A 14,904-nucleotide genomic window follows, 5' to 3' on the forward strand; every position below is an offset into this window, starting at 1 on the left:
ATTTTCACTTTCTAGCTATCTGATTATTGTAAATGAATGTGAAAACACCCTTTGTCATTTGTTTCAAGCAAGATTAGACTTCTGTTCCATGGCAGGATTCACCAGAAATGTGACCATCTTAGGTATCTAATGAAAACCTCACCGGAGTGAACCCTGCTGTGACCACACGTGTGGTATATGATGGTGGTGTCTTCCTTGGACCCATATTTGGAGACATGTTGGTCACTGCCAACCAACACACTCAGGTGAGAGCAGATGGGCCCCCCAAAGTGAAGTACTGGTTTCCAGTCTACTGCAGCCCCTCCTTATTTGTGATGTGGGCCAATCCCAAGGGTCAGTGTTCTAATTTGCAAAATAGAGACAGCCCTGGCTGTGCTCTTTCTACTTCCACAGGGTATGGAGAATACTCTGAAAATACAAGTGCTTTGTAAACACAACATCCAGTTGTTATAATTGCTGATGCTCTTATGGCACCCAAAATAGAGAATCTCTAGCTACCTACTTTTTATATCTCCTCACAGTGGCCTTGGAAAGTAAATGGGCTGAGTCACCTCCTTTTCTCTTTAAAATGTCTTTTGCACTTTCCCCTCTTATAAGTCATGTGCATTCGAGACAGTTTTAAAATGCAAAATCTATAAGAATAATATAACCAATACCTGGGTACCCAAACAAGAATTAACAATTGCTAACATTTGATGCATGATCCCTTCCTGCCATAAGCAAACACTATCATAGATGTAGTGTGTACTTAATCCTTATTTTATAGGCAAAGACTGAGAGTCTTATCTTTTTCACCACTTTCATCTACAAGTATTGTAGAGTTCTATTAGATTAACCTTAGTCCCAGTGAGAGGGAAAGATATATAATTTATTCTTAGGGACTTCCCATTCTAGGACAAAAAAGACCCCAACCCAAGTGTCCAAATCCACTCTAATCTTCAGTTATATTGGCATTTACCAGCAAAGATAGGGCTTTTCACAGGCAGTAGGTCCTAAGTTAAAAAATATAAGGTGTTAAAAAGTCCTTGCACAGTTTGAATTTACTTCTATGTGAGAGGGAATTTACTCCAGACTGAGCCTATCTAATTGTAAAAATATTAGGTTTCTGCATATTAACCATCATTTAAAGATAGCCTACCATGTTGAGTCATGCTTTACAACTGAGAGTCTATTATTGGAAAATAGAAGGAAAAAATAAAGAGTAGGTGAATCACTAACACATTTCGGTTTGGGCAAATTTCACACGTCCTTTAGGAATACCCTTGAGCATATGAGATGTGTACATTTTAATGCTCTTGCCTTTTTCTAGGTGGTTGTGCGAGTGAATGACATACCAGCTTATTGTTCAGGTTCCTGTGCCTTCCAGTACCTTGAAGGGTCAACTCCCCAGGTCTACTCGGTGTGGTATGCCCTAGGTATGACGTGTACTTGACATTGAAATGGGCGTCGAGTTTATTTTTTGATTGGAGTGTAGTTGATTTGCAATGTAATGTTAGTTTCAGGCATATGGCTCAGCGATTCAGTTTTATATGTATATATACCTATAAAGTGAAAGTCAAGTCGCTCAGTTGTGTCTGACTCATTGTGACCCCATGGACTGAAGACCATCAGGCTCTTCAGTCCATGGGATTCTCCAGGCAACAATACTGGAGTGGTTTGCCATTTCCTTCTCCAGGGGATCTTCCAGACCCAGGGATTGAGCCTGTATCTCCCGCATTGCAGGCAGATGCTTTACTGTTTGAGCCATCAGGGAAGCCACACATCCCTATAAAACTATGTATATATACGTGTGTATGTGTGTATGCTGTGTGCTCGGTCATGTCTGACTCTTTGTGACCCCATGAACTTTAGCCTGTTAGGCTCCTCTGTCCATGGAATTCTTTAGGCAAGAATACTAGAGTAGGTTGCCATTTCCTGTGTGTATACTTGTTTGCTCAGTTGTGTCCAACTCTTTGCAAGCCCATGGACTATAGGCCACCAGGCTCCTCTGTCCATGGGGATTCTCCAGGCAAGAATACTGCAGTGGGTTGCCATGTTCCACTCCAGGGGATCTTCCCAACCCAGGGATCAAACCCAGGTATCCCACATTGCAGGCAAAGTCTTTACTCTCTGAGTCACTAGGGAAGCCCTTTTCCAGGTGATCTTCCCAACCCAAGGATCAAGCCCGTGTCTCCTGCATTGGCAGGTGGATTCTTTACCACTGAGCCACCTGGGGAGCCCCATATATATGTATATTTGTTGTTTTTCAGTTGCTCAGTTGTGGCTGACTCTTTGTGACCCCATGGACTGCAGCACACCAGACTTCCCTGTCTTTCATCATCTCACAGAGTTTGCTCAAACTCATATCCATTCAGTCAGTGGTGCCATCCAACCATCTCATACTCTGTCATCCCCTTCTCCTACTGCCTTCAGTCTTTCCCAGTAGCAGGGTCTTTTTCCAATGAGTCAATTCTTTACATCAGGTGGCCACAGTATTGGAAGTTCAGCTTCAGCATCAGTCCTTCCAATGAATATTCAGAATTGATTTCCTTTAGGATTAACTGGTTTGATCTCCTTGCAGTCCAAGGGACTCTCAAGAGTCTTCTCCAACACCAGAGTTCAAAAGCATCAATTCTTTGATGCTTAGCTTTCTTTATGGTCCAACTCTCACATCCTCACATGACTACTGGAAAAACCATAGCTTTGACTAGACAGACATTTGTTGGCAAAGTGATATCTCTGGCTTTTAATATGCTATCTAGGTATGTCATAGTTTTTCTTCCAAGGAGCAAGCATCTTTTAATTTCATGGCTGCAGTCACCATCTGCAGTGATTTTGGAGCCCAAGAACATAAAGTCTGTCACTGTGTCCATTGTCTCCCCATCTGTTTGCCATGAAGTGGTGGGACCAGATGCTATGATCTTAGTTTCTTGAATGTTGAGTTTTAAGCCAACATTCAAAAAACAGGTATCCATGTATACACATATGTATTCTTTTTCAGGTTCTTTTCCCTTATAGATATTATAAAATATTGAGTATAGTTCCCTGTACTATGCAGCAGATCCTTGGTGGTTATCCATTTTATGTATAGTAGTATGTAAGTGTTAATCCCAAACTCCTAATTCATCCCTCCCACAACCTTTCCCCTTTGGTGACCATAAATGTGGGTTTATTTCTTGTGCGTGCATGTGTGTGTGTGTGTGTGCACGTGCGTGACGTGGGGGGTTACTATTTCTGTGTGTGAACTTTAAGATCAGAATGATCTGTTGGAGGGTATGTCCCTGGTGATGGCTGAATAGAAGGTACATCAGCTTATGGGGTGAATGTAGAGTAGCACAACAAAAGGACAATTTTGAGCTAATCTAAATGAAATGGTCACGATTTGAAATGGTAGATTGTTGATGACTTAAAATGTTGCATATTATTTGTCCCTTGTTTTGAAATATTCTTTAGTTTTTCCCCATTTTTTAACTGGTTAGTGATTTGTCATTACTAGTTTGAGAAAATTTAAGTGGAGGGCTCTAGGCTATTAAAATAAACACAGATTCCAATATAAGTCAGCATTCAGTTCCTTGAATTTTGAGAGGAAGGTGAGAGGGAATGGATATTTGACAGAGTTCTCATAAATGGAGTGATATTGCTGGGAGATGGTTTCTTTCTTCTTTTAAGATGACATGGACCTACTGGTTTATATTACGGGAACTAGTTTCTCTGGTGACTACAAGGCCCTGCAAGTTACAGTGAACAAAACGAGTTGCAACGTTATTTTCTCAAACCAAACAAACGTGGTGTGTCAGACAAGCCTGCTGCCTGTTGGAGTGCATCAGATCTCGATGTTGGTGAGACCCTCTGGTCTTGCCATCAATGCCAGTGGAGGAGACCTCTTCCTAAATGTGGAACCCAGACTGGACACTGTGGAGCCTTCCCGAGCTGCAGACATTGGTAATCTGTGGGCACCCGCATTGCCTCTGATGCTCTGAGACTTTCGTTCTTGCCAACCTGCAGGAATCTAGTCTCGCCACATAATAAATCCATATCCTCTGTGGTTCACAGGTTTTTGTTTTCTGCCATCAGCATTTCTTCTAATGAGTAATGGACATTTGAGCCCTCAAATAAAGTCACTTGCCACATAAAATGCCAAAGTTTGGTTGATGGTGTCAGGCATCACGAGGTCAATCATTAAGTCACTGGGACAATCTGATCAAGGGGAAATGACACTAGCTGGGGATTTGGGACATGTGGTTTTGTTTTCAGCCTGCCAAAGTCAGAAGTGTGACCTTAGATATTTCATATACTCTGTGGGACTTAGTTTCCTTATAACGTTGAGGATGGGCCTGGTATCATTTACTGAGCACCTCTTCTAGGCAGTTGTACACTCTAAATGCTAACAGTTGCCTGAAAGATGGAATTATTATCCTCATTTTTCAGACGATATAATAGGGTTCTAAGAGAAGAGTGATCTGCTCAAGGCTTCCTGATGAAAAAAGTGCGAGTGGCTAGGACTTCAGCCTATGAATTTTGAGGGGGACACCGTTCAGGACTCCTCTTTCTGGTATTGAACCTAGGGCTGGGGGAGCCAGTATGTGGCTTGAACCCCTTAGTCCCCTGGAAGGGTCCCTGAGCCTGTGACATTCCCCTATTCTTCTGTGTCGCCTGTGAGGGTCTTGACTTGATTGCTTCTCTTCCCTTCCCACCCGACTAGGTATAGATCTTTCTTACAGCCTTGGTTGTAAGAAGAGCCTTTCTGTCAGCCTTCAGGTTGTTAGCAGTGAGCTCTGCTCCACATGTAGGTGTATCTTTGATGTTTGTGTATCCTTCTACTCTGCTGTCCTGATCTCTCCAGATAGAGCTGTTTTATAAGATATTTTAAATGTCCAGCCGAAGATCCCTTTACTTTTATTATTGGAATTTTGTTATTGGCATGTATTTTTCATTGAATTTTAAAATCAGCTGGTTTAATTTAAATTAAAAAAAATTTTTTTTGTATTTTTATCATAATTGCACTGGTGCTTTAGTTTAACCCAGAAAGATATGCCACCTTAATTCACTTTCTGTACATTTACTTTAGTTTTCTTATTTAGGTTTTAACCCATCTGTTAGATTCATCAACAGCATTTCAAAGCTTTCTTCAAGTTTCTTCATATTCTTGAATTGCTCTTGTCAAGATTGTTTCCAGATATTGTATCTTTTATGTTGCTATTGTATGTTGGCTCTTCTTCAGTGTTAGTCTTTAACTTAGAAGTCTATTGTGGTCGTGCTCTGAATCTTCAGGGCATGTTTATATCTTTAACTTCAGGGTAATATTCCATTCAGTCACGTGATACTGAAAGGTCTCTGTCAGGCTGTACGTTTCCTTTCTCACCCCGACACATGTGCCATCTCCCCACTCTCGTGTGTCTCTATTTGGTGGCTTTACTGCCTCTCCTGTATCCCTTTCTGGAGAGATGGCAGACCAGAGTCATTGCTCATCCACGAGAGATGGGCTACCTGTCCATCAGATGGATCAAGGGCTGCCCTCCAGGTGGGATATCAGTGTGACTGGTGCCATCGCTCCTCTTGTTGACATTATGATTGCTATAGTTGATCCTCAGTGGTCAGCGCAGAAGTCCTGATGACACCAGGTGCTGATGACCGTCACTTCTATATCATCATGGAAACCAGAACCTTGTTGGTGTGGTACCATTATCATGTGGTGTGGTACCATTAGCAGAAAGGCTAAGGCTGTCATTTAAAGATGAGGAAATGGAAATTCGCTGGTGATCTGGTGGTTAGGACTCTGCACTTTTGCTGCAGAGAGCATAGATTTAGTCCCTGGTTGGGGAACTTAAGACCTGCAAGCCATGCAGTGTGGCCACAAATTAAAAAAAAAAAAAGAAGAAGATGAAGGAGATGAGACCAGTGAACTCAGGGACAATGGTGCAAATGACCTGCTGTAAGTGGCAGAGCAGTCTGTGGCCCTGACTCTGGGACCCTGTTCTTTCTACCATTTTATTCTTCCTTTCTTATACTCTTTTCTTGGGAAAAGAATTTAAGCTTTATAGAATTGACAAGGATGATATTTAAAAATCTTGAGCAGAAAGAGTTTTCGGAAACCATTTACTTTATTTCTCCTTTCCATGACTGTGTTGTATCCCTATGTTTTATTCTTGAATATCTCCTTTTCTCTGCCCTCTAGTCACTGTATCTCCCACCTTATTTAGCAGTTTATATCTTTAACTCCAGTCTCTTTCTGCATGTTGAATGTGCCTTGTGTTTTAACTACGCAGCTTCATATTTTTATTTCACCTATTTCTCTAATGGGTTGTCTACTAGCACAGCTGTGTGTCCCATCTGAAAGTGTTGCTTTTTTACAGGAGGTCTCTGGGCCACCATCCGAGGGTCTGGTTTGGATAATGTTAACCTGGTGTTATTTGGATCCCAGTCTTGTGTCATTAATGTCACTACAAGCAACTCACGAAGAATTCAGTGCAAAGTTCCATCCAAAGTAAGTGGAATCTTTGGGCATCTCCTTTCTGGGTAGATGACCATTATTAATGTGTAGTTAATTAGGGGGAAGGCAATGGCACCCCTTGCCTGGAAAATCCCATGGATGGAGGAGCCTGGTAGGCTTCAGTCCATGGGGTCGCTAAGAGTTGGACACGACTGAGTGACTTCACTTTCACTTTTCACTTTCATGCATTGGAGAAGGAAATGGCAACCCACTCCAGTATTCTTGCCTGGAGAATCCCAGGGATGGGGAAGCCTGGTGGGCTGCCATCTATGGGGTCGCACAGAGTCAGACACGACTGAAGCAACTTAGCAGCAGCAGCAGTAGTAATAGCAGCAGTTAATTATGTGTAAGGTTCTCAGTGGATCATTTCTTAGAACTAAGTTAACTGACATGATCGTCTCATCATGAGCGCGTGCTTACTTATATTGTTTACAAGGACACACTTTTGCTTACACGGACCCCACAATGTTGCTTTTGCTTAATATCTTTTAAAAGAAAATATCCATGGGTCCTGCTTGTTCTAGTCTCACCAATGTTGCTTGTAATTAGCATCAGTTAATATCTTTAAAAAAAAATGACCAGACTGTCCCAGTCCACACTCTTAATGAATATTAGTGCCACTGAGTAAATATATTAATCTAGTGTACATTCTGAGTGTTGGTTTGCAAGACATATATCTTATAATTTTACTTCTTTTTCAAGCAAACAACTTAGTTTTCATAAGCAATTTTGTTTTCTGGCATGGATGGGACTGGTGAAACTTGGAATATTCTAGAATGTCTGAATGTATGCATGCTAAGTCACTTCAGTCATATCTGACTCTTTGCAACCCTATGGATTATAGCCCACCAGGCTCCTCTGTCTACAGGATTCTCCTGGCAAAAGTACTGGAGTGGGTTGCCATGCCCTCCCCCAGGGCATCTATCTGACCCAGGGATCGAACCTGGGTCTCCTGTTTGGCAGCAGCTTCTCTACGACTAGTGCCACCTGGGAAGCCCTTCTTTTCTCCAGGGGACCTTCCCAACCCTGGGATTGAATGCAGGTCTCTTGCATTATAGCCTGATTCTTTACTGTCTGAGCCACTACTCAGTCCTGGAATGTCTGGTTCCTGTGAAATAAATAGCTTAGTTAATCCTAGTTACTCCCTGCTGCTCCCCTGTTCCCTTAGAAGCAAGTCCCTTAGCTTTCTCATCCCTCTTCAGTTGGTTCTGTTTCATAGATGGCACAAGAGGTTTGGGTCCAGGTCCTTGCCTAGTGCTGTGGGAGAGAGTCATGCTCGCAGCTGAGCTTGAACCTCCTATTCAGAGTTCACTTCAGTGCCATCAACATTCCTAGCACACCCATGATCCCCAAAGAAGGCTGTTTGCCAAACAATAAAGATCTCTGAAAGAAGAGAAAGTTCAGAATAATCTTTGATCTTTGATCTCATATTTTTAATCTCATCCAGTTATTCAAATATTATGAAATATTAGCTTTTATATATAAACTGCATGCAGTTCTACCATACATTTGTATTGTGATTCATTTCCTGTTATTGGACATTTAAATAATTTCCAAAGTTTCCTATATTTATCGTGTACTCACCATGTGCCAATATAAAAACACAGACATATAAAGCTTTTGACACAGGTATCTGGTTGTCTGAAACTCTTTTTAAATTAATACTCTCATCGTCACATGGGTGCCTGCTTTCTGATCCCTTGGCCAACATTGTCAGCACTTCAGTATATATTGACCATTTTAATGGGTAAAATTTTTACTGATTGAATTTCTTTCACCAGAGAGAATAAATATTAGGAAAATCAACTTTTAAACTTGAACCAAGCAATGCCTGCAAAGTTCAAAAGAAAATGATAATACAATCACACTCTCTCCTACCTCACTTCCCCATTCTTCAAGTCCCCCTTTCTGAAACAAATACTTTCAATTCTTTTGATTATAGTTACAGAAGCATTTTTTGGTGAAATCAATAAACCATATTTACATTATTAAACTATTTAAATGATAATGGTAGAATCAGGCAATATGTATTTTTTATAGTTTGTTTTTTCTTAGAGTTTTTTTTTTTTTACATGTCTTCCTTGTAATAAAAATACTCTGTATTAAAAAAAAATTCTTTATATCAGTTGCTCTTTTTTCTTGATGCTTTCTCTTCTGCTTCAATTTAACTTGGTGATTTCCAGATTTATTTTACAGGTTTCATCCTAGTGTTTCCCTTGATTGCTCTCCTGAATAGATTCAGTGTTTCTTGGAATTTCTTTCTCCTTTTTTGGTTATTGTTTATTTTTTGAGGTCATATCTGTAAGAAATAGTCCAAGACAGAAAATGTGGGCAGGAAGTTCTCTGCGTACTTAAATGTCTGAAAGTATGCTCATACTTGATGGATAGTTTAGCAAGATATAGAGGTTTATTTGAAATTGCTCTCTTTTTTTTCAGAACCAGTTGATGTGTTAATTGCAAATCACTCTTATTTACTCTTTAATCTGTTAGATACTGCACTTACCTTACCTATTCTAAGTACTAGTCACTGTGTGTGTGAGAGAAAGAGAGAGAGACTTGAAAGTAGCAATTATATTCTTTAAAAACAATTTTCTTGAAGTTAATCTTTTAAACTAGTTCTATATGGACTTCACTCACGTCAGTCTTATTTACAGAGTTTTGATTTTTAAAATTAATTTTCAGGGGGAAGATGGACCTACTGTGAATGTGACTGTTATCTTGGGGGGCCATCCTGTGGTTCTTGCCATGGCATTTACATATGTCTCCTCTTTAAATCCAGTAATTGTGTCTCTCAGCAGAAATGGAAGCAGCATAGCAGGTAAAATACCTCATCCTGGAGGATATTTTCATTTTAGACCACTGAGCCTATAAGAAAGGCAAACAATGGCCTTATTAATTTTTAATGAATGTAGTATTATATTTTGGATGGAAGTTATTTTTCTGAAAACCTGGAGACTGATTTTCTCATCTTCGTGTGCTCAGTTGCTAAGTTCTGTCTGACTCTTTGTAACCCCATGGACTGTAGCCCACCAGGCTCCTCTGTCCATGGGATTTTCAAAGCAAGAATACTGGAGTGGGTTGCCATTTTCTCCTCTTGGGGATCTTCCTGGCTCAGGGATTGAACCCACATCTCCTGCACTGGTAGGCAGATTCTTACCACTGAGCCACTTGGGAAGCTCTTTCTCATCTTAGCCATCATTAAATAAATCTCCTTATATATATTTTTCTCTCTGTAAAATTGAGAACTATTTCTATCTTGAAAATGGGAATTCAGTGGTAAAAACTCAGTAAATATTTATTGCACCCATCATGTGCCAATAATAATAGCACAGACATATAATCAGAATTCATCTTTGTCATTAATTGATAGAATTATTAGCCTCAGTTTACAGATTAGGAAACTAAGGGACAGAGAGAATAAGTAACTTGTCTAAGATGTTACTTGTAGTAAGTACTAGAGCAGGGATTTGAACTCAAGCAGCCTGGTTGCAGATTCCAAGCATCCAGCCACTTATAGTTTACTATAAAATGGCATTTGGGGCAGCAGTTCCTATTATAGCAATTATTTGATATGATTAGAGAATAGTATATTCTGATGAACTTTTTCCTTGAGAGACATGTATAGAAAAAATGAATTCTTTAACATTCCAACTGCATTAAATGACTTAATCTTTGATGATTTAGATGATACAACAGGATGGAATTATGACAATTTATTATCATGTCTGGATAGATTTGGAAAAGTAGCGGGTAGCATGGTGTTTTGGTTAATTGGATGCCAGACGACAGAGTTTATGGCAGACATGTCTAAGGGTTTATTATACAAGACCATCAAATTTCCCAAAGAAACAGCCTGGACTCCATCCTTCTGGTACTATTTTCATTTTCCATTGCTCAAGAGTACATAAATAAAGGGAGGTGTCCTTTAGCTTCTCAATATTATTCAGCTCAGATAGTGCAGAAGAAGAATTTGCTGCCTGAGGCGACCAAAGTGTGTAAAATTCCTTAGTGGTATAGATTCTTCCCAACAAAGTAGAAAAGGGAGGAGGGAGCCCTGTGTTCTATTCAGATTTCAGTGATTTTGGCTTTTAATAAAATTCCCCACCTATAATGAAAAGAATAAATGCATTGCATCAGTGCCTCAAAGGCATCTCATATTAGCTTGACAGTTGACCAAGAGCCCAAGGAGTTCATGTTATTGATATATACAACATGATGCATTATTTGCAGGATTTCCACTTGCATTGAGATCTTTCTACAGGCAGAATAAAGAAGAACATGTTATAAAACCCCAAGTGAGGAGTACCCTATTGGGAAAGTCTGTTTCGAAAGTTGGAGGGTATTAATACATATCTCCATCAAGAAGATGCTGATGCTGATGATAACAACAGAGTCAAGAAGAAATCAGAGAAAGAGGAAGAGGAGCAGGGGAAGGAGGAGGAAGAGTTTGATGTGAGGGACCGTTAGTGTGGTTTTTGTCATCAGCGCTAGATTTGAATGAATCCCAACTTAACCACTCCCTGGGCAAGTTACTTAAATTTTTTTTTTTTTTTTTTTTGAAAAAGGCGCTGACATGTTTATTTTTAATATTTATTTGTTTGTTCTTAGTTGTGGCACTCAGGATCCTTGATCTTGTTATGGCATGAGAACTCTTAGTTGCAGCAAGCAGGATCTAGTTCCCTGACCAGGGATTAAACCTAGGCTGCCTGCATTGGGAGCATGGAGTCTTAGCCATTGGACCACTCCTTTAACTCTATTTTTAGTGTCTCCAGTTGTTAGGTGGGAATAATCATTTCAAGGCCATTGGGAAAAATGGAGATAAAGTACGTAACAGTACCTAGCCCACCCAGGAACTAACATGGAGTAAGCACTCGATAAATGCTTTGTCGAAGTGAACACCGTCATTCTGCCAGATACTGAATGTGGAATAAATGGGTCAAAGACGACCTCTGTACACTGGCCCCATGTGACTTGCCCCTTTAAGCAGGCTGGGATCCATCAGCTGAAAACTCTGCCAATGCCAAATTCTTTCACCCCTAGTTGTTTGAAAGAAAGAAAGAAAGAGAAGTCACTCAGTCGTGTCCGACTCTTTGTGATACCATGGACTGTAGCCTACCAGGCTACTTTGTCCATGGAATTTTCCATGCAAGAGTATTGGAGTGGGTTGCCATTTCCTTCTCCAGGGGATCTTCCCAACCCTGGGATAGAACCCAGGTCTCCCTCATTGTAGGCAGACACTTTACCATCTGAGCTACCAGGGAAGCACCGCGCCCCCTGCCCCGCTCACAAGCATATTTATTTAACCTTTTAGAGCCTAGCTGCTTTACACACCCTAAAAAAACACATTTAACATGTTATAGCCATAGATCAGATCAACCTGGGGGACTCAGAGCCATTACCACCCTGAAAAGCTCTCTGACCCAGAAACTACCCACAGGGATGCTGAGTGACTCATTATGTGAGGGACATAGAAGCTGCCTCTCTGATCTCTTTCTCCCCTAGGAGTTCTTGGCCCTTCTCCTCTTCTGGGTGGCAGTCTCTGACTGATGCTTCTGGAAGGTCTCCAGCTGGCAGATTTCCCCACCTATGGAACCTGTCAAAGTACCATCTCTATAAATCTTGTTCTGTGCTACGGCCACCTTGTGATCATGTCTTCTCAGTCAACCCTGAAATTTTTGTACTCACTACACTGAGCCTTTAGACCTGACAGTAGAAGTGAGGTTGGGAAGACAGGAAGAAGTAAAGAGGACGCGGAACAGAGAAGAAAATGAAGTTAGCTTTCTTCGTCTTCAGCCACAGAACCATCTTTAACTTGGCCTCTTTCCATACGATCCTTACCTGTATCCACATGTACCTAGAATTCCAGGAAGTCACCCCTTCTCTTTCCTTCTCTCCAAGTCACTGGGTGATTAACTGAGAAATTGCTACAAAAGGCAAAGCTTTGGGTAAAACTGAAGTTTTTAGAATCAAATTGTAAATCCTTGACTCTCTATCAGTCCCTATTGGGATTTATCTTTCAAATTGAATTTCAGGCACCGTCTTGCCCACAGGGCCTTTCTTGATATTCAGACAGTGGCTCTGATTTGAACAATGCCATGCCTAATTTCCGCCTCTTTATGGCTTGTCTTGTTCTGAAGCTTTTTCGGCACCTATTTTTATTAACTTTAGAGGTTCTTTGAGGGCAAGGACCATATTTAACTTATTTTGTGCCTCTGTGGCATATTCTTCTTTATACTCAAGAAATATTTGAGATAAAATGAAGTGTATTTATTTTATTCATGTACAATGAACGCTCATAGTATACATGGCATTTTAGTAGCGTTGCTAATAAACTAAAAAGGCATTGAGATATTTACAAGACTGGGCTCAGGCCCTCACATTTCCATTAATCATCTCTGAGACCTAGACTTCTGAGCCTTGGTTTCCTCAAAAGCAAAATGCTGGTCCTGCTAACTGTCCGAATAATGTTATCGGGACAGTGTGAGGATCAAATGGGACAGTATAGGTGAAAGGACTCCATAATTGTGAATTGTTGTTGTTCAGTCACTCAGTTGTGTCCGACTCTTTGCAATCCCATGGACCGCAGCATGCCAGGCTTCCCTGTGAATGACTGAATGCATATATAGCATTGCTATGGGGCTCAGTGCATACTGGAGACAGAGTTTTAGATTTTCATCTTCAGAGAAGTGGAGGCTAAAAAAGAGGTCACGAGGTGTTACTTCCTGGTGGTTATGCAGACCATCATAACTACTTGATTTGCCTTGACACTGAGATGAACTAGTGCTTCTTGAGTATAATCGTTCTGACCATTTTGCTTTCTGTGCCCTTGAGGTTATAGGCTGTAGCTCCATTAAAAGAGTTGTAAGTTTCATGAAAAAAAATTAGGTTGACATTAAAACTCTTGATTAGAGTATTATGCACAGTGCTGACCACGTGTTTAATCCGGAAAGATAGTTTTAGAATTGAATACGTGACTGAAGCATAATCCACTTCACAGGGGCTAATGGATTTTCTTCAACACAGGAGGTGAGATCCTTTCCATTGGAATGCTGCTGCCAGTGAACCACACAGATCTGGATGCTGAAGTCCGCATTGGGGACACCAGGGCTTGGGTCCTAGCGCAGACACCTCAGGGCCTGGAGGTGGTGCTCCCCCCGCTGCCTGCCGGGCTCCATGGAATCTCAGTCTCCATCAATGGAGTCCACATTCACGCACAAGGGTGAGGTGGACTCCTGCCATTCATTACAGCTCTCCTGATGGTCTAATGATTCAGTTGAAGAATTCTAGCTTTGAGTTAGGTCATTATTTTTTTCTTCTTCCTCTGAAGCTAAGAGATAAACTCATGAGAATCCTAAAATTTGAACAAATCTTAGAGATCCTACAGGACAGTTCACTCTCAAGTCCAATTTTTGGCTTACCTGTTGGGGAAAGGAGAACTTTCTGGAGCTAAGATGTCATGTCTCTTGGTTGGGCTGGGGTGGGGTGGGCACCTCTATGTCAGGAGAAAGAATCTGTGCTTAATAAGAGACTGATTTCACTAAGACTTTAATTAGACTGTATCTTGGTCTTTGAATAAATGCTGTCAATTACTGCACAAGCTGCTGTCGGTCCTCTTCGCCCTGAAGTCCCTCTGCCCAGCATTTCTCCGAAAGTTCCCTCGCTTCATTCAGAAAGTAGCTAAACTCAGGGAGACTGATGTGCCCACCTGATGTGCATGCAGAAAAACGTCCCCCAAAGATTCTTTTCTACACTATTTCCCTCTTTCTCTGGTGGGCAGTGCTGGTCTCATATGCTTTCCATCACAGCCCCCTTTCTCTTTTCTTCTCTAACATACACATCTCTGCTGTTTTGTGCCTTCTTTTCTCTTCTCCTGACTTTCAGTTATTTCATGGCCATCTCCTCATTTTATGTAGGGTGCATCTTCACATCCAGTACATCACAGAAGTCTTCAGCATCCAGCCTTGCTGTGGGTCCCTTGTGGGTGAGTGGCTCTGACCTGACTGGTTGCATTTATTCTGCAAGTCTACTCCCTGGGTATTCAGATTTCGTTCCTGGATTAATTAACTAGTGAGACCAGAGATGGGGCTTCAAGGAGAAGCCCTTTTCCCTGCCCTGGGAACTGAGTAGTGTACTTTGGAGAGTGTGAAACTCAGGATTCTTTAGCCCAGTGAGTTCAGAAAATTAAAGAATTTTTATGAAAAAGACATGTGCCTGGTTTTCTTTTTTTTTTTTTTAATGGAAAGAGGCTGAAATATCTAAAAAGTGGCACATCTGGAGTACATATCACCAAATCACTTTGCTATACACCAAATGAGCAGAAATGAGCATAATATTGTAGATCAACTACAGTTCAATTGAAAAAAATACACAAAACAAGTGAAGAGCTTCCCGAGTTAGCCATTTCGATACTGCTTATGCAAGGAGAGGAGACATGA

At 41.0% G+C, this 14,904-nt stretch overlaps 1 protein-coding gene across 2 annotated transcripts in view; it reads left to right on the forward strand.

The window, feature by feature from the left end:
* Nucleotides 1-14,904, forward strand: part of PKHD1 (PKHD1 ciliary IPT domain containing fibrocystin/polyductin) — a 457,080-nt gene that overhangs the window by 58,337 nt on the left and 383,839 nt on the right. For both annotated transcript variants that reach the window (XM_070360807.1, XM_070360808.1), the window contains 7 exons: nt 123-245; nt 1,310-1,415; nt 3,649-3,921; nt 6,333-6,463; nt 9,152-9,287; nt 13,493-13,688; nt 14,383-14,450. In XM_070360807.1, the coding sequence (XP_070216908.1) occupies nt 123-245; nt 1,310-1,415; nt 3,649-3,921; nt 6,333-6,463; nt 9,152-9,287; nt 13,493-13,688; nt 14,383-14,450 (1,033 nt within the window). The remainder of the gene's footprint in view (nt 1-122; nt 246-1,309; nt 1,416-3,648; nt 3,922-6,332; nt 6,464-9,151; nt 9,288-13,492; nt 13,689-14,382; nt 14,451-14,904) is intronic.

The sequence above is a fragment of the Bos mutus genome, chromosome 23, assembly GCF_027580195.1.
Source record: "Bos mutus isolate GX-2022 chromosome 23, NWIPB_WYAK_1.1, whole genome shotgun sequence".
NCBI classification, from domain to species: domain Eukaryota; kingdom Metazoa; phylum Chordata; class Mammalia; order Artiodactyla; family Bovidae; genus Bos; species Bos mutus.